Genomic DNA, 19,215 nt, shown 5'->3' with positions numbered 1-19,215 from the left:
AGCCATATTCGCATTTCAGATCTTGGAAATGGAGCACTGGATAAGATCAAGCTGCACAGGGCCAGGCAGATGCCTTGGTGCAGTGGAAGAGCTGATTGGTGATGCTTGCATCTAGAATAAATTAATGTGAAAAATTGCAATGATTTGATCTCTTTGTCCTACAAAACCTTCTATTGGGGGTTATCCAGGCAGGGTCTATTGGGGGGTCCATGGGGGGGGTCTATGGGAGGGTCTATGGGGGGGTCCATGGGAGGGTCTATGGGGGGGTCCATGGGAGGGTCTATGGGGGGGTCCATGGGAGGGTCTGGGGGGGGGGGTCCCTTATTAACCCCCCCGTGCCCCCCCCAGCTCTCCCTGATGGCCTCCATCCGCCAGAGCATCCTGGAGCAGCGCTTCCCGCAGTTCGTGCGGGGCTTCCTGAGCTCCCACTATGGGGCGCAGGTCCCGCCGTGGGTCCGGGAGGCGCTGGAGGCTGCTGGGATCCCCTTGGAATAACGGGGACACCCCCCGCCCCCACCTGGGCTTTTTTATGTGTTTTAGGGGTTTTTTACTGTTTTAATGGGTTTTGAAGGGGGGGGTCACAATAAAGGTGCTTGGTGGGAACAGCAGCTTGTGGGGCTGGGCGGGGAAAATGGGGTTGGGAGAGGCTAAATAAGGACATGGACCCACCTCTGCCCCATAGAGGGATGGGGGGGGCATGGACCAACCTCTGCCCCATAGTGGGGTGGGGCGGGCCCCACACGTCAAGTGGGGCACAGGAGGAAGTTTGAGGACAGGGTGGGGTGACCACGGCCACGTCAGTGCCAGCGGCAGCTCCGGCCCTGGCCGCAGGTGAGGGGGAATGGGAGAGACTGGGAGGGACTGGGAAGGACTGGGAGGGACTGGGAAGGACTGGGAAGGGCTGGGAGCTGCGACCAGAGGAGCCTGGAGCGATTGGGAATGACCGGGAAGAGGTGGGAATAGCACCTGGAGTGACCGGGAAGAGGTGGGAATAGCACCTGGAGTGACTGGGAAGAGGTGGGAATAGCGCCTGGAGCAACTGGGAGTGACTGGGAAGAGGTGGGAATAGCACCTGGAGTGACTGGGAGTGACCGGGAAGAGGTGGGAATAGCACCTGGAGTGACCGGGAAGAGGTGGGAATAGCACCTGGAGTGACTGGGAGTGACTGGGAAGAGGTGGGAATAGCACCTGGAGTGACTGGGAGTGACTGGGAAGAGGTGGGAATAGCACCTGGAGCGACTGGGAGTGACCGGGAAGAGGTGGGAATAGCACCTGGAGCAACTGGGAGTGACTGGGAAGAGGTGGGAATAGCACCTGGAGTGACTGGGAGTGACCGGGAAGAGGTGGGAATAGCGCCTGGAGCAACTGGGAGTGACCGGGAAGAGGTGGGAATAGCACCTGGAGTGACTGGGAGTGACTGGGAAGAGGTGGGAATAGCGCCTGGAGTGACTGGGAGTGACCGGGAAGAGGTGGGAATAGCGCCTGGAGCAACTGGGAGTGACTGGGAAGAGGTGGGAATAGCACCTGGAGCGACTGGGAGTGACCGGGAAGAGGTGGGAATAGCACCTGGAGGAGCCTGGATTGACCAGGAAGGGCTGGGAGCTGCGCCTGGGAGAGCCTGGAGCGATTGGGAATGACCGGGAAGAGGTGGGAATAGCGCCTGGAGGAGCCTGGAGTGACTGGGAAGAGGTGGGAACAGAGCCTGAAGGAACCTCGAGTGACCGGCAGTGACTGGGAAGGGCTGGGAGCAGCACCCAGGGGGGCCCGGAGCCACTGGGAGTAACTGGGAACCAGTTGGAACAGCCCCTGGGGAAACTGGGAGTGCCTGGGAAGGGCCGGGAGATGCAGCCCGGGGCTGAACCTGGCAGTGCTGGACTCTGAGCCCTATGGCTCCTATGGGGCTGCAGGGACCCCAACTGGTTTTACTGGTTTAACTGGTTGGGAATGGGCTGGACTCCCCCCCACCTTGGTGGCATCAGTGCCACAGCGAGGGGCACTGGGGGGGGGGGGGTTACTGAGGTGTCGGTGTCCCCCACAGGCAGCGCCCTACCATGAAGTGGCAGCCGAGCCCTCGCCTGCTGCTGCTGCCGGCACTGGTGGCACTGGTGGCACTGGTGGGGCTGCGGCTGCGGCACAGACCCGAGGAGCCCGTCACCGCGGCGCCGGGCCCGACTCCTGCGGCATTCCAATGGCAAAGGGTCCCGCTGCTTCCAGCCGGGAACACCGCGCTTGCCGCCCGGCACCCGCTGCGGCCGCCGTATCCGCATCCCTACCGCTTCCTCCTCAACCAGCCCCATAAGTGCCGGGAGCGGGCGCCGTTCCTGGTGCTGTTGGTGGCGACGGCGCCGGAGGACACCGGGAGCCGGGATTGCATCCGTCGGACGTGGGGCAACGAGAGCTCGGTGCCGGGCGTCTCCATCGTGCGCCTCTTCCTCCTCGGCGTCCATCCGGTGTTCGCCGACGCGCTGGCGCCGGTGCTCCACGAGGAAAACCAGGAATACGGCGACCTCATCCAGCAGGACTTCCTGGATACCTACAACAACCTCACGCTGAAGACGCTGATGGGCATGGAATGGGTGAGCAAGCACTGCCCCAACGCCACGTACGTGATGAAGGCCGACGCCGACGTCTTCCTCAACCTCTCCTACTTGACCCGGCGCTTGCTGACGCCGCCCAAGACCGGCTTCGCCACCGGTTACGTCTACCGGGGCACGGGCCCGATCCGGAGCAAGGCCTCCAAGTGGTTCGTGCCCTACGAGGTGTACCCCGACGCCACGTACCCGCCGTACTGCGCCGGCCCGGCTTACGTCCTCTCCGCCGACGTGGCCGCCGGCGTCTACGCCGCGGCGCAGACCTTGCCCCTCGTCCCCATGGAGGACGCCTTCGTCGGCATCTGCCTCCGCGCCCTCGGCGTCGCCGTCACCGCCGGCCCTTGGGGGGCCTTCTCTGTGGGGCGCATCCCCTACGAGCCGTGCCGCTTCGCCCGCGCCGTCATGGTCCATCGGTACCCCCCCAGGGAGGTGCTGGCGCTTTGGCCACGCTTCCAAGAGGCCCAAGGCGGGTGCGAGGGGGACTGAACCGCGCCGGTGATGCCGTGGGGTCAATGGGGGGCCTGATTCCTTTGAAGCCCCGTAAGAGGGTGGCCAAGCGGCCCCGTTGCCATGGCTGTGGCGTCCTGGGGACGTGGGTTATGCCGTAAGCCCTGCTTGACACCGCGGCGCCGGTTTGGAGCTCACCACCAGGAAGTGACACCCGGAGAAGCCGGTTCTTGGGTGCTCCCTTGAGCGCTTCCCATAGGCAGAAAGAGGAGAGGGGGGGGGTTAAGGTTTGGTCTCAAACCCAAGAGGTTTGGGTCATTCAAGGAAGCACATTCCCAAGTGGAAGGGGGGGTGCGAGGAAGGGGGAGGCGTCGGTGTCAGGTTGGGGGTGTTTATTCATCTACATTCAGCTTACTCCAGGCGTGCTTCCCGCGGGATGCGGGCGGATTAACCCCCCCCCCATCCCTTTCCCCATCCCTTTCCCCCCCCACTTCTAAACCTGGAACACTAAAGCCTTAAAGAGACAAGCAGAAGCTGCTGGGACTCACTGCACAGAAGCGCCGGCGGGTGACGGGGACACCTCCGTCGCGGGCTCAGAGCCGGGGCCACCTTTGCCAATGGGATTAAAAAGGGAGCCCGGGCTCGGATGGGACTCCCGACAACGATGACGACGACGACAAAGAAAACCCCCCCTCGGGTAACCATAATAATTAATAATTAATAATTAATAATCATCAATCGGCATCCCTCTGGTGACAAACGGCAACCAACAACCCATTCGATCCAGCGAGGCCCAACGGGAACAGCTACGAACGGGATCACTTGACCCTCGGTGGTGGGAGCACAAAAAGGGAGCACGGCAACATGGAAATGGGGGCAAAAAAAAGAGGTGGGGGGGGGGGTGTGGAGGGGGAGGGGGATGGGATGATGTTTCCCTCATTCCAGGAAGTGGGAAAACGCCTCTTCCGGAGGGCCCGGAGGCCCCGGAGCCGCGGCTCTATCTGTACTGGTAACTCATGCTGTGGTCGTTCCTGCCGTAGCCGCCTTGGGAAGCTTGGTAGGAGCTGGGGGGGCCGCTGTAATTCTGCCCGGAGCCGGGGGAGTTGTAGTTGGATTGGGAGGAATATCCACCTGGAAGGACAAGGATTGCCCCCGGTGAGCGCCGGGGCCGAGCGCCGGCATCGCTCCCGTCCAATCCCGGCCCAACCCCGTGCCATGGACGCCGCACGGGAAGCATCCCGGGAACGCCGTGGTACTGACCTTGCTTACCTTGGTAGGAGGAGCCGCCGCCCCCCGAGCCCCCCCCGTAGCCGCCCGTGTTGTAGGAAGCACCGGAGTAGTTGTTGCCGCCGCGGCCGCTGCTGCCGTAACCTGGCCGGGAGGGAAGGGGGGAGCGCGGTGAGCACCAAAACTGGAGGGGGGGGGGGGTTCTCCCTGCTCTGGGGGTGATGCTTGGGGGGGGCAGAGCAGGAGAGGCCCCCATCGGCATCGCTTGGTGGCCTCCTCCACCTCAGTGCAATGGAGCAGAGCAGCCAAGTGGGGGGGAAAGGGGCCGCAAAGGGCTTTGGGGGCAGCTTCACCCCACATAGGTTACACAGAGCCCAGCCATGGGGCAGCCACCACCCCACTGCCTGCATCCCGCTCATCCCTGGTACTTCCAGCCTGGATCTCCTTCCTCTGCTCTCAAACCATCCCCATAGGGCCCAATGGTGGGACACCCACCACCCCACTGCCTGCATCCCACTCTTCATCCCGCATCTCCCCCCTTCTGCTCCCCAAACCATCCCTATATCCCATCCCTCCGGTCCCAAACCCTATTCCTCCATGTTCCAACTCTTCCCCTGTTACCTATTGATCTATTGATCCCCCCCCCTTATTTACTCACTGAATTTGCTCTCGTAGCTGTAATCAGAGCCTCCCCCTCCGGGCGAGTTGTACGAGTTGGAGTAGGATGAGTAATTGCCTTGCCCGTGGTTGTAGCCCTTCTGCTTGCCCTGCGGCGGGCCGTAGTTGCCGCCGCCGCCGCCGCCGCCGTACTGGTTCTGGTTGTAGGCCTGCTGCTGCTGGCCCTGATGGGCCTGGTAGCCGGAGCCGTAGGAGCCTTTCTGCTGCCCCCCGTGCTGCTGCTTCTTCCCCCCGTGCTTGGGCACCGGGGAGTTGTAGTTGTCCCCTCCTTGGTAGTAGGAGCCGTAACCGGAGCCGCCGGAGCCGCCGCCGCCGCTGCCCGAGTTGCTGTGGCCGCCGTTGCTGTAGAATTGGCCTGAACAGAGAGAACAGTGTCAGCCCCGAGGCACCAAAAGGCTTCCAAAGGTTGGGAATGCCATGGGGGGGGGGTGGGGAGGGGGTATTCCCAACCTCCGGCCCCACGGAGCGCTAAATACCCCCCTGAGGCCCATGGGGTGGGACCGACGGAGGGAGCTCATTCCCGCACCGAGGAATGGGGTTGAGGTTCCCGACGGCGCAGCCTGGGGTTATCCCAGTGGGAATGGCACAGGGAAAAGCTCTGCGGTGGGGGTGGCGAGGCTTGAGCTTTGGGGAAGTCGTGGTGTTGGGATGGGGGGAGATGACTCCATGGTGGAAAGCCAACGTGCGTCTTCCAATGGGTCCAAGGCACCAGCAGCAGGGTCCACAACGGCCCTTGGAAGCAGGGAAGTTTGCCACAGGAAAACCTTGATGCGGGAGCACGGAGATGGCTTTTTCCTTTAGGGATTGTCCCATCCCTTCCCAGCTGCATCCCATAGGATGCTGCGATGCTCTTCCCTCTTCCACACGGGGTTGTGATGCGATGGGTAACGCGTCCCATCCCTGGGCCTCGTGAGGCTGCTTCCAGCAGCAAGGGGTTAAAGCAGCACCGCCTCATTCCAAGCGGGAAGTGCCAGGGATCCACCTCCCCAGTGGAGATATTGGGATCTTCCTGTTGGCACCAACGCTTCCTCGCTTCCTGGTGGAGTTCTGACACCGGTGGTGAAGGTCCCCATATCCAAGGCAAGGGATCGATCCATCCGGCCCCATGGATGTAAGGGGGAGCGGATCCGCTTCCCACCTTGGACCTTCTTCTTTGTGGAGCTCCGAGGTCCTCCTTGAGGCACCGAGGCTCAGGGAGAGCCTGGCACCCAATCCCAGTGATGGAAGCCGGGCCTTTGGGCAGCACAGGAGCTCTCTCCCTGCCATTCCCGATCCCGGTGACGCTGCGTGCCCTGGGATTTGGTGCTTTGAGGGCGCTCGGCTCCGAACGCTCCCCTTGGCGTTCACAATGGGCTCCTTTGCCGAAGTCACCTGGCATCAGTCCCCGATGCCCGATGTTCATTGCATCGGGATGGGAAGCATGGTGCCAATCCCACTGGATGCTCCCAACCCCTCCGTGCCCGGCCGTGAACAGGATCCCAAGTTAACCCGCGCCATCCTGCCCACCCGAGGGGCTGGCAATGAGAGCAAGGCTCCAATTGGATGCAAACCCAACCGGGAATGAAGCCAAGAGGGAGAAACCATGGAATGCTTTCCATGAAAGAAAAAGCAAGGATGGGCCTTGGGCTTGGAAAACCCCATCCAAGCATCCCAAACCCTCCCGGATCCCCGAGGGTGTGCATTGGAACAGGGCAAATCCCAAGCCAAACCCCCCCACCAAGTGCCTCAAGTTGTTCCGGCTCCAACGGCACCGGAGCAGCCCTGGAAGCGCTCCCAGGACTTTGGGCTTTGGAACTGGATCAAATTGAAGGGAAAAGCTGTTTTTTTTTGGGGGGGGGGATGCTTCAGGAAGACCCAAAAGGAGGAGGAGTCAAGTGGAAAAGGCACCTACAGACGGGATGGAGACAGAGCAGAGAACCCCGAATGAGAGCGGGCTCGCCAGGGCCACCTCTGCTCCCATCACCCCCGGGTGAAGCCTCCTTCCCTCTGCATCCAATTGGGAACAAGGGGATAAAAAATCCCGTTCCAAAGCATGGCTGAGAGCTTCCCAAAGCAGGGAAATGTGGACTGGTCCCAGTTTATGGGGGCGGGGGGGGATCTGGGAAGTGGGGGTGGAAGAGCAAAAAGCACTTACTATAGCCGGCAGTGGCCGAGTTGCCTCCTCCGTAACCATAGCTCCCGTAGCCACCTCCTGTGGTGGGAGAGCGGGATTAAAAGGAAGGAAGTGGAAGTGGGAAAAGGCTTTTGTGGATGTGGGAAGAGGAGAGGGAATAGGGCTGGAGAGGTGGGAATGAGGCTCCTGGAGCTAAACACGAGGACGGAGCAAGGCCAAGGAGTGATGCTCGGAGCATCCTGCTCTAGTGCAAGGTGTCCATGGCTACGGATGAGCTTTAAGGGCCCTTCCCACCCAAAGCAGGCTGGGATTCCCTGGAATACCACCGGGAACGGACCCAGGGCCTCGGGGGTGGCCGATGTCTCACCTGCATTCATGTAGCCCCCGTGGTTGCCCCCGAAGCCCCCCCGGCCTCTCCCTCGGCCTCGGATGTTTCCGCCTCGCCCGCGGCCGCGCATGTTGGGTGGGGGGGGCACCTCGTTGTGCATGGGGCCTCCCATCCCGAAGCCGGGGTTGTGCTGCTGCAGGGAGGAGACACACACAAACACACACAGGTCACCAGGGAGCTTCCCGTGGGATCAGAGAGCTTCCAAAGGGAGCTCCACGCCGGAGCCAAGAGCCACGGGGATGGGAGCCATCAAGGCCCCTTCCTAAGTGGTGCTTGTGCCGCTAAGCCCTTAGAGATCCTGCTTCCCCTCCATGCCTTGACCCATTCCCATCCCAGAGCAGGATTAAACCCCCCACCCACCCACCCCAGGAGCCATGGATGCACTGACCTTGACGGCGAATTTGGGCCCCCCTCTCGTGGGCACGGGGGCTCTTTTCTTCTTGTTCTGCTCGATGGGCACCGGAGCATCGGGGAAGAGCTTCTCCAAGGCGGCCAGCGCGGCGTAGGCTTTGGCCACCTTCTTATTGGAACCGGCCCCTTGGAACTTCTGCCCATCCACTTCCACCTTGTAAAAGGGATGAACCCATTGAAGGGCAAGGAGCAGGAGCTGCCACACTTGGGTCAAGGGACCACGATACGGACAACGGAAGAGGTTGGGAGCGTTCAAAGGATGGATGAGGCTTTGAGCGAGCCAATGGGGTGGAAGCATCCCATCCCTGATCCTTGGGAGAGCCCTTCCATCCCAAAGCATTCCCTGATGGAGTGGTTTTAAGTTCCCATGGAAGGGACAGGCTCATGGGGGTCCCCCCTCACCTCCATGACAAAGCGCTTGTCGTGGCTGCCCCCCGTCTCGGAGATGAGCTCATACTTGAGCCCGCGCCGCTTCTCATTAAGCTCCATCACTGGGTTCTTGCCATGCTTGGTCAGGATTGGTCCCTGCTGCTTCACATTCTGCAAGGGGAGAAGCTGGGATGAGCCTTTTGTCTTCCCAAACCTTGGGAACTACCATAGACTGGGTTGGGCTGGAAAGGAGCCAAAGAGCATCAGGTTCCAATAGGCAGGGACACCTCGCACTAGACCGCGGTACCCAAGACTCCATCCAAGCTGGCCTTGAACAGCGCCAGGGATGGAGCATCCACAACTTCCTTGGGCATCCCATCCCGGCGTCCCAGCACCCTCACAGGGAAGAACACCCCTTTGTCTCCCACCCAAACTCCCCTGTTTCAGTTGGAACCCATCACCCCTTCTCCTACGGCTCCGATCCCAAATGAAGAGCCCTCGGAATACGCACTCCCGAGGTCCTGACCTCCTAAAATCCTTGCCTTGGAGCAAAAGCCCCTTCCCGTGATGGCTCCATGCTCATCCCACGGGAACGGGAGCAGCGGGGCCGCGCTCACCTCGGCGCTCTGATCCGAAGGAGGAGACGCGGCCGCCGGCGTCGCCACCGTTTCCACCACGGGAGGAGGAGCGACCACCACGGGCTTCTGTTCGCTCTCCTCGGCCGATTCATCGCCCTTGCCGGCTTCCTTGCCCTCCACGCCGGTGGGGAGCCCCATGTCCTGTAATACCTAGGGAAGGGGAGGGGGAGAGCAGGTCACGGACCGTGAGGACCGCGGTGCGGTGAGCGCTCAGCATCCCTTGGCTGCGCTGTTGGCGCTGGGCCCTCCGCCGGCTCCGGTGCTCACCTTCACGGCCACGTGCAGCTTGGCTGTCTTTTTGGAAGGCCCCGAGGCCTCGAAGGTGCTGCCGTCGATCTCCACGGACATGGTAAAGATGGGGGCGTGAACGGGCCCGGTCTGAGAGACCAGCTTGTACTGGAGGCCCGGTTTGAGCTGGTTGAGCTTCATCAGCGCGTTCATGGCCTGCGGGGGTTCCAGCTTCTCCTCTGAGCAGGGAGGAATGGGGGGGGACGTTGGTGGCTGTTGGCCCCCTCCTTCCCCCAGTCCCACACCCGCTCCCGTTCCCATCCTGGTGAGAGCTTCACTTTGAACCCGACGCCGTCAAGGTTTCGCTTCCCAAAGCCACACACCCGGAGCCCCCGTTTCCAGCTTCCAAAGCTGGAAGGATCCTTCCCAACATGCCCCTAACCCTAACCCTAACCCCAACCCTGGGCATCCCTTTAGCACCTACCTCTCGTTAGCTCAATACCTTTTTTCTGTATCTTCTTCTTCTTTTTGCTGGGTGATTTCTCCTCCCCATCCTCTTCCATGGGGCGCTTCAGGGGGGTCACGGCGTACGTGGTGCTGGGAGGAATCTGGACTGTGGCAATGGGAAGAAACCCCCCCCCCACATTCAGCATCCTGGGCCAGGCACCATGGGGATGGGGGGGGTTCATGGGGTTGGGTACCTACCAGTGTAGTCAATGGGGTTCTCGTTCTTTGGTTTCTTGGGCATTTTGGAAGGGAGAGGGTCCATCCCCAAGACTTTGTGCAGTTGGCCAAAAGCAGCAAGTCTCAGAGCGTGCTACAAAGAGGGAAAAGGGGCTGTTACTGGGAGGCGCAAGGCGGCGGCGCTGGTCTCTTGTTCCCTGCACAGCACCATTCTACCCCCCCCTACACCGACATCCTCAGCAGTTTAAATAGGACTTCTCTGGGATTCGGGTGGGTTTTGGACCCCAAAGGCAGGTCCTGGTTCAAGTCACTATTTAAACCCTGCGGCTTATGCTTCTGGTTGGCCAAGCTACCAAGACCTCAGCGGCGTGGGACCCCCTTCAGCAGTTGTTTTACTCCACTAGAGATGACAAGGATGTTAAAGAGCGACTCTACCGTGAGCCAAGGGGGGAGTCAGTTGAACTGAGTTAAGTTTGGGTAACATCTGGAGTCAAAACTATACCTGAGCACTCTGTGTGATATCTTCCCTTTGTTGTCTGTCTAGATGCCCAATAGCATCAGTGGCTTCTTTTTCACAAGGATCATAAATACCAGAACCATCTGAAGGCAGGAAACAAGGAAGATATGCAGAGAATTATCCTGGTGTTTGCTAAAGAAACTAAACTAAGTATTCCCTTGGCATCAAGCAACACTCCAAGAACACGGACCGACACGATCCATCCATCGTGACGCTCGCCTGGGCTATTTACCACGCACAGGTCGCAGTGGAGCTGCTTCACCACCGCTTAAGGAACCAAAAGGTCAGAAGCTGGAACCTCTCTATGGGGCAGGGGGGGGGTTGGTTCGAGGTGATGGCTCCGGGCCCCTCCGTGACGCCAAGGGCACCGCAGGGCTTTTGCCGAGCTCCCCAGCTAAGCTGCCCGCCCGGAGGAGGAGGGATGGGCTCAAGGGCTAAGGCCACACCGCGTTCCGCTCCGGCTCCGCTTTGAAACGGGAATGCAGAGAAGGACCTAACCTGGCATGACGATTCCCGAGGCGAGGCACTCCAGCACCCTCCGCAGGGCCTCGCCGGCTCCCATCGGCCGGTTGGCGGTGCCGATGGATTTCTCGCACAGCAGCTCCAGAGGCTGGGGAAAAGACAAGTTTGGAGAGGGGTGAGGAGCAACGAGGTGGGGGGGGGGGCAGGAGCTGCTTCAGGCTCGCCAGCCACGAAGGGATTTACACCGGAGAGAGGCTGGGAGCTGGCCCAACAACTCACGCCATCCGCGCCGGATGCGCGGCTTAAGGGCAGAAGCATTGGCCGCACCACGCACACTGGAGCTGGAGCATCCTTAAGGTCCCTTCCAGCCCAAACCTTGCTATAACACATCAATGTATATATACAGGTACCAACCTCTGGCTTGGAGAAGCTGTGGCTGCCCCATCCCTGGCACTGTTCAAGGCCAGGTTGGACTTGGAGCACCCTGCTCTAGGGGAAGGTGTCCCTGCCCATGGCACGGGGCTGGGACTGGCTGAGCCTCAATCCAAACGAGCCTGGGATTCAGTGATTCTGGCTACACACAGAAATCAGTATCTATGACTCTGTCACTATAGATATCAGTGCATAAACCTGTATCTACAGATAGCAATCAATATGCCTGAATCTTGCAACTATAGGTATCAATGCATATGAAGCTGTAACGATATCAACATGTATTAATCTGTAACTACAAATATCATTATGTATAAATCTGTATCTATCAATCAATATGTATAAATCTAACTATAGGTATCAATCAATACGTATGGATCTGTAACTACAGATATCAAAATGTATGAATCTGGAACTGTATCAATCAATATGGATAGATCTGGAACTATATCAATCAATATGCATAAATCTGTAGGTATCTATAACTGTAACTATAGGTAACTATAAATATAAATCAATATGCATAAATGTGGAACTACAGATATCAATATATATAAATCTGTAACTACCAATTAATATGCATAAACCTAACTACAGGTATCAATCAATATGTATAAATGTAAAACTACAAATATCAATATATATAAATCTGTAACTATATCTACCAATTAATATGTATAAACCTAACTACAGCTATCAATCAATATGTATAAATGCAGAACTACAGATATCGATATATATAAATCTGTAACTATATCTACCAATTAATATGTATAAACCTAACTACAGCTATCAATCAATATGTATAAATGCAGAACTACAAATATCAACATATACAAATCTGTAACTTTATCGATTGATATGTATAAATCTAACTAGATCAATCAATATGTATGAATCTGTAACTATAGGTATAAATTAATATGAACGATTCTACAACTATAGCTATCGATACGTATAAAACTGTGACTAGGTCAATCAATATGTATAAATCTGTAACTATAGGTATAAATCAATACATGTGAATCTATAACTATAGCTATCAATAAATACATATGAATCTATAAGTATAGGTATCAATCAATTTGCATGAATCTGTAATTATAGGTATAAATCAATTTGTATGAATCTATAACTATAGCTATTGATATGTATAAATCTCTATATCAATAAACATGTATAAATCTGTAACTATATCTATCAATACGTGTGAATCTATAACTATAGCTATCAATATGTATAAACTTCCAACTAAATCAATCAATATGTATGAATCTGTAACTATATTAATCAATAGGTAAGAATCTGTAGCTATAGGTATAAATCAATATGTATGAATCTATAACTATAGCTATCAATATGTATAAACTTCTAACTAGATCAATCAATATGTATGAATCTGTAACTATAGGTATAAATCAATACATATGAACCTATAACTATAGCTATCGATATCTATAAACCTCTATCAATCAATAGGTATGAATCTGTAACTATAGGTATAAATCAATACATATGAATGGATAAATATAGCTATCAATATGTATAAACCTGTAACTATAGGTATAAATCAATACACATGAATCTGTAACTATAGCTATCAATATGTACAAACTTCTAACTATATCAATCAATATGTATGAATCTGTAACTTTAGCTATCAATATGTACAAACCTCTAACTATATCAATATGTATGAATCTGTGACCATAGGTATCAATCAATATGTATGAACCTGTAACTATAGGTATCAATCAATATGTATGAACCTGTAACTATAGGTATCAATCAATATGTATGAACCTGTAACTATAGGTATCAATCTATATGTATGAATCTGTAACTATAGGTTATCAATCTATATGTATGAACCTGTGACTATAGGTATCAATCAATATGTATGAATCTGTAACTATAGATTATCAATCAATATGTATGAATCTGTAACTATAGGTTATCAATCAAAATGTATAAATCTGTAACTATATCTATCAATCAGTATGTACAAACCTGTAACTATAGGTATCAATCAATATGTATGAATCTGTAACTATAGGTATCAATCAGTATGTATGAATCTGTAACTATAGGTATCAATCAATATGTATAAATCTGTAACTGTAGGTTATCCATCAACATGTACGAACCTGTGACTATAGGTATCAATCAATATGGATGAATCTGTAAGTATAGGTTATCAATCAATATGTATGAATCTGTAACTATACGTATTAATCAATATATATGAACCTGTAACTATAGGTATCAATCAATATGTATGAATCTGCAACTATAGGTATCAATCAATATGTATGAATCTGTAACTATAGGTATCAATCAGTATGTATGAATCTGTAACTATAGGTATCAATCAATATGTATAAATCTGTAACTGTAGGTTATCCATCAATATGTACGAACCTGTGACTATAGGTATCAATCAATAAGGATGAATCTGTAAGTATAGGTTATCAATCAATATGTATGAATCTGTAACTATACGTATTAATCAATATATATGAACCTGTAACTATAGGTATCAATCAATATGTATGAATCTGTAACTGTAAGAATCAATCAATATATATGAACCTGTGTCTATAGGTATCACTCAGTCCGTATGACCCTGTGGCTATAGGTATCACTCAGTCCGTATGAACCTGTGACTATAGGTATCAATCAATATGTATGAACCTGTGGCTGTAGGTATCAATCAATATGTATGAACCTGTGGCTGTAGGTATCAATCAATATGTATGAACCTGTGGCTGTAGGTATCAATCAATATGTATGAACCTGTGGCTGTAGGTATCAATCAATACATATGAACCTGTGGCTGTAGGTATCACTCAGTCGTATGAACCTGTGGCTGAAGGTATCAATCAATACATATGAACCTGTGACTATAGGTATCAATCAATATGTATGAACCTGTGGCTGTAGGTATCAATCAATACATATGAACCTGTGGCTATAGGTATCACTCAGTCCATATGAACCTGTGGCTATAGGTATCAATCAATACGTATGAATCTGTGGCTATAGGTATCACTCAGTCCGTATGAACCTGTGGCTATAGGTATCAATCAATACATATGAACCTGTGGCTATAGGTATCACTCAGTCCATATGAACCTGTGGCTGTAAGTATCAGTCAATACGTATGAACCTGTGGCTATAGGTATCAATCAATACGTATGAACCTGTGGCTATAAGTATCAATCAATACGTATAAACCTGTGGCTATAGGTATCACTCAGTCCATATGAACCTGCGGCTGTAGGTATCAGTCCATATGAACCTGTGGCTATAGGTATCAATCAATAGGTATAAACCTGTGGCTATAGGTATCAATCAATACGTATAAACCTGTGGCTATAGGTATCAATCAATACGTATAAACCTGTGGCTATAGGTATCACTCAGTCCATATGAACCTGTGGCTATAGGTATCAATCAATACATATGAACCTGTGGCTATAGGTATCAATCAGTCCATATGAACCTGTGGCTATAGGTATCAATCAATACGTATAAACCTGTGGCTATAGGTATCACTCAGTCCATATGAACCTGTGGCTGTAGGTATCAATCAATACATATGAACCTGTGGCTATAGGTATCAATCAGTCCATATGAACCTGTGGCTATAGGTATCACTCAGTCCATATGAACCTGTGGCTATAGGTATCTATCAATACGTATGAACCTGTGTCTATAGGTATCACTCAGTCCATATGAACCTGTGGCTATAGGTATCAATCAATACGTATAAACCTGTGGCTATAGGTATCACTCAGTCCATATGAACCTGTGGCTATAGGTATCAATCAATACGTATAAACCTGTGGCTATAGGTATCACTCAGTCCATATGAACCTGTGGCTATAGGTATCAATCAATACGTATAAACCTGTGGCTATAGGTATCACTCAGTCCATATGAACCTGTGGCTATAGGTATCAATCAATACATATGAACCTGTGGCTGTAGGTATCAATCAATACATATGAACCTGTGGCTGTAGGTATCAATCAGTCCATATGAACCTGTGGCTGTAGGTATGGACCCACAGGCATCAACCTCTCCCTACACCTACACACCAACCCCATAAAGCCATCGCCCTGCTCAGCCCCTAGCCCGCGGGAGCCCCAAGCGGGCCCATCCCCGTGGACTCACCCATCCCCGGAGCGGAGCCCAGGTGGGAACCCGCGTGCAGAGGTCCCGCAGCACTCGGATCACGATGACGCAGGACTTGAGCCCGTTTGCCCTGGCCTGGAGGCGGAAGCAGAGGCAGAAGCACCCTGAGCCAAGGCTCCCGTCGGTGCCGACGTTCGCTCGTGCGGTGCTGCTTTGCCGGGGGTGGGGGGGACACGGGGTTGGGGGGGGGACACGGGACACCTTACTAGAAACGTGTGCGAGGTGACAAAGTGACATTTACTCTTTTAAACCCAAAGCAGCAGCTACCCTTTAAACAAAGGTTCCTTCCGAACGTTTAACTCGCTCAAAGTGCTTCTTTAGCAAGTGCCCCGGCGCCAGGCGCCGCGCTCGGCGCCTCTAAACTACCATCGGATGTTAAAACAGAAAAAACAAAGGCTGATAGATCCAAAAAGAAAAGGAAAAAAGAAACGCCGAGAGTTAGCCCCTTAAAAAAAAAACACACCAGAGTTTGACAAACTTGCTACTTTAAAGACAAATAGAAGAACAAAATGCAAACCTGGAACCACTTGGCGTGCCGCAGTGACGCCAAGGCAGCAAGGCATTTCTGCCTGTCCAGAACGTCCGGGGAGTCGGTGACTGATAGCGTTTCTAGTCGTGGATGGAATAAGAAGACAAGGCACGGTTTGACCAAGGGGGTTCTGTCAGGCGGAGAGGGGACGAGGCAGCTCCTCAACGGGCAGTCGGGGCTCCCAAAGGATCCTGCTTTAGATCCTCGCTTGGATCCTGCACTCTGGGAGGATGGCTCCGCTCCCCCCATGTTAAAAGTGCAGAGCGGGGCGATGCTCAGCCAGGCCAGGAGGAGGAGTGTGGAAAAGGGGGGGACACACACACATCATGGCTCCGATGAGCATCACGGAGCAACGGAAGGGGAACTTCCAAGGAGCCCCCCAGCTCTGCATCCAGAGCGTTGCTTTGTGGGGACAGGGGGAAAGGGGATGTGCTAGGATCGAGGGGACCCCTCCGCCCGTTGAGGCTTGGCTGCCCCGGCCCCAGCCCGTGACAGAGAGCGTCCTGTTGGTCAAAGGTCCAGCGTCCCTAAAACGGACAAACTAGAAGGCTTTTGGCAGCAAATCAAACCCAACGACAAGGCAATGGAGCACAACGACACCGGCCCCCCACCCCGGTCTGTGCTGCAGCAAAACTGGAGACGCCGTCACGGCGCTGAAGGCCAGGGTTTTAGATAAGGCTAAGGCACACACCGTGCTCCGGCAGCATGGAAAAACGCCGGCTGGGACTCGCCATTCCAAAGGGAATTGGGAGAGTGGAGAAGGGAAGCTAACTTTATCCAAAACTCTGCATCATCGTCGCTTGCTCCGGCCTTGAGCGGATCCAGGCCCGGAGCAGCCCTCATTCTTGCTGCAACACAAACCGTGGTGGAACACCCAATTCCAGGTACATGCAACTCATGGAACAAGAAGCCTTCGAGGTGTTTTTGGTCAGGTTTGGTTCTTAAATTGGAGCTGGTTTTAGGTCTTTTTATGTCCCTGCGGAGGCCGCTAATGGCTGGGTACGGCACGAGACTACCACCAGATGAACACTTAAAAAGAGAACTAAAAGGCCCAAAGTGAAGGGGGAAAAGAAAGGCTCAAACTCAAAAGGAAAGGAACAAAATCCCGCCTGGAAGCTGCTGCTCGCCTTCGGAAGCACATTCCCTGGAGGGAACGTGGAGCTGGAGCCCTCCAGGATGGGCGCCGCTTGGCCGGAAGCGGCAGAGAGCTTGGGCGGCGCGGTGGCACCGGGAGCGTGCGGCGCCGGCAGCAGCGCCCTACCTCCGGCGAGCTGCTTCTCCAGCTCCTCCCGGACCACCGGGGAGGTCAAGTGGATGGTCAGGGTCAGCGGCGGCTCCTTCGTGTTCTTGATGACGATGGCAGCGTCGACGACGGACTGGATTATCTCGTACTTGTCTTCAGTAATAGCCTGCGAGGGGAAGGAGGCTCATGGTCAAGGGGATGGGGCTCTTGGTCAAGGGGATGGGGCTCTTGGTCAAGGGGATGGAGGCTCATGGTCAAGGGGATGGAGGCTTTCGACCAAGGGGATGGAGGCTCTCGACCAAGGGGATGGAGGCTCCGCCAAGGGGATGAAGGGTCTTGATCAAGGAGATGGAGGCTGTTGGCCAAGGGGACGGAGGCTCTTGGTCAGGGGGATAGAGGCTCTTGGCCAAGGGGATACAGGGTCTTGGTCAAGGGGATGGAGGGTCTTGGCCAAGGGCATGGCAGCTTATAACCAAGCGCATGAAGGCTCTTGGTTCAGGGGATGGATGCTGTTGCCCAAGCGGATGGAGGCTCTTGGCTAAGGGGATGGAGGCTCTTAGTTAAGGGGATGGAGGCTCTTGACTAAGGGGATGGCAGCTTATAACCAAGAGGATGGAGGCTCCTGGTGAAGATGAAGGCTCTTGGCCAAGGGGATGGAGGCTCTTGGCCAAGGGGATAGCAGCTTATAACCAAGAGGATGGAGACTCCTGGTCAAGGGGATGGAGGCTCTTGGTCATTCGATGGGGGCTCTTAGCCAGTACCCTCCCAACACCACCTCCAACCCACAGCAAGGCCCAGAACAGAGATGCAGCTACTGAAGAGGAGGTTAACAAGGGAATTCCAGGGTAATTCCCAGAGGGACCCGGGCAGGTTGGAGAAGTGGGACCACGCAAACCTGATGGCGCTCAACAAGGCCATGGGCAAGGTTCTACCCTTGAGTTCGGGCAACGCCAGCACAAACAGGATTGAGCCCCGAGGAGGAACTGCCCCATCCCTGGCAGTGTTCAAGGCCAGGTTGGACACAGGGGCTTGGAGGTAGGGGGTTGGAACTGGGTGAGCTTTAAGCTCCCTTCCCAAACCATTCCGTGATCCATGCCCATGCAGGTTCCCAACGCAGCGCCATCAGTGTCCTCCCATCCCAACACTCACAGCAAGCTGGACTCCGAGGTTGTCAGCTACTTTCTCCAGGAGCTCCGTGGTGGGTTTATCCTTGCAGAGCAGAACGAGCTCCAGATCCAAGTCCCCTTTCAGCAAGAGGCCTTTGGCCACCAGCCCGACGCGCATCACTCCCCGCAGGGTCCTGGTCAGCTGCTCCGTGGCTTTCTGATCCCTGCGGATACACGGGGACGGTTACGGGACAGGAAGAATCCAGTGGGAAGCACAACGCCGGGGGAGAGATCCAGAAGGATCACGCAGGATGCATGGAGCTCACTACACCCAAACGGGAATCGGCGCTTCCACGCCGGAAGCCTCAATCCCTCTTCGTTCCACAAGGAGGGAAACCAACCTTTTCCACACGGATTTGCACTCATCCACGCAAGAAGATGCCCTTAGCCCCAGCCGTGGCACTGCCACCCATGGTCCTTACCCCCCTTCCTTGTTCTCCTCCTCGGGCGCCGTCTCCATGGACTCCGGCTCGGGTTGCTCCCCGCTCACTTTCTCCTGCTCATCGATCCAGTCGGAGACGGCTTTGAGCGCCCGCTCCGTGTGGGACACCATGTTCTGCACGGCCTCCAGCTCCTCCTGCGTCGGGTACACGGCCGAGTGCTTGGCCATCACGTGCCGGTCATCGTTGACGAAGATCCGCATGGGGCGCTAGGAAGGGATTTGGGAATGACTGGGGAGAGCCTGGCGGGGGAACGTCCATCCCCAAACCTTCCCGGCTCCCCTCTTACCATTTTGCCTTGGGAACGGCCTTCCCAGCGTTCCGAACGTGCTCGGTTTAGATTCTTCCACTAAAAAGGCAGGACCAGCAGCCCAGATTCCTGTAATCTGGAAGCAACAGGAAGGTGGTTTAGGGAATGCCGGGAAGCCGGCCCTGGCAACAGGAACCCGTTA

General features: G+C 54.4%; 2 protein-coding genes across 5 annotated transcripts; one reads left to right on the top strand and one right to left on the bottom strand.

Annotated features, from left to right (window-relative positions):
- The first annotated feature begins 2,051 nt into the window (after window positions 1–2,051).
- LOC130593671 (beta-1,3-galactosyltransferase 1-like) lies at window positions 2,052–3,077 on the top strand. Its single transcript, XM_057399007.1, has one exon. It carries the CDS (start codon window positions 2,052–2,054, stop codon window positions 3,075–3,077), a length of 1,026 nt encoding a protein of 341 aa, XP_057254990.1.
- A 924-nt stretch (window positions 3,078–4,001) lies between these two features.
- On the bottom strand, window positions 4,002–18,992 carry ILF3 (interleukin enhancer binding factor 3). Of its 4 annotated transcripts, none has more exons than XM_057399008.1 (18): window positions 18,746–18,992; window positions 18,307–18,487; window positions 17,176–17,323; window positions 15,903–15,994; window positions 15,365–15,460; window positions 10,790–10,901; window positions 10,277–10,374; window positions 9,796–9,907; window positions 9,575–9,703; window positions 9,130–9,329; window positions 8,842–9,012; window positions 8,258–8,395; window positions 7,833–8,009; window positions 7,424–7,577; window positions 7,078–7,134; window positions 4,924–5,298; window positions 4,299–4,409; window positions 4,002–4,169 (listed from the first exon to the last, which is right to left on the bottom strand). In XM_057399008.1, exons 1-18 carry the CDS (start codon window positions 18,964–18,966, stop codon window positions 4,036–4,038), a joined length of 2,706 nt encoding a protein of 901 aa, XP_057254991.1. In that variant the 5' UTR covers window positions 18,967–18,992; the 3' UTR covers window positions 4,002–4,035. The 4 variants fall into 4 exon arrangements, with proteins under 4 accessions (XP_057254991.1, XP_057254992.1, XP_057254993.1 ...); XM_057399009.1 differs by having other exon boundaries at window positions 4,308–4,409; XM_057399010.1 differs by having other exon boundaries at window positions 9,593–9,703.
- Window positions 18,993–19,215: the final 223 nt, after the last annotated feature.

The sequence above is a fragment of the Pezoporus wallicus genome, unplaced genomic scaffold (genome assembly GCF_028554395.1).
Source record: "Pezoporus wallicus isolate ANWC-B61680 ecotype Strahan unplaced genomic scaffold, APGP_CSIRO_Pwel_v1 contig_9914, whole genome shotgun sequence".
In the NCBI taxonomy this organism is placed as follows: Eukaryota; Metazoa; Chordata; class Aves; order Psittaciformes; family Psittacidae; genus Pezoporus; species Pezoporus wallicus.
This window is presented reverse-complemented; position numbering and strand designations above follow the sequence as displayed.

What these genes read in the sequence shown, in the direction of transcription:
- LOC130593671 (XM_057399007.1), top strand. Translation starts at nt 2,052, where the DNA reads ATGAAGTGGCAGCCGAGCCCTCGCCTGCTGCTGCTGCCGGCACTGGTG.
- ILF3 (XM_057399008.1), bottom strand. Translation starts at nt 18,966, where the DNA reads ATGCGGATCTTCGTCAACGATGACCGGCACGTGATGGCCAAGCACTCG. An exon ending in ATATCACACAGAGTGCTCAG is followed by an intron (nt 9,908 to 10,276) that starts GTATAGTTTTGA and finishes CCCTCTTTGTAG; the next exon opens with CACGCTCTGAGACTTGCTGC. An exon ending in CGGGGGCTACATGAATGCAG is followed by an intron (nt 7,135 to 7,423) that starts GTGAGACATCGG and finishes CTCCCACCACAG; the next exon opens with GAGGTGGCTACGGGAGCTAT.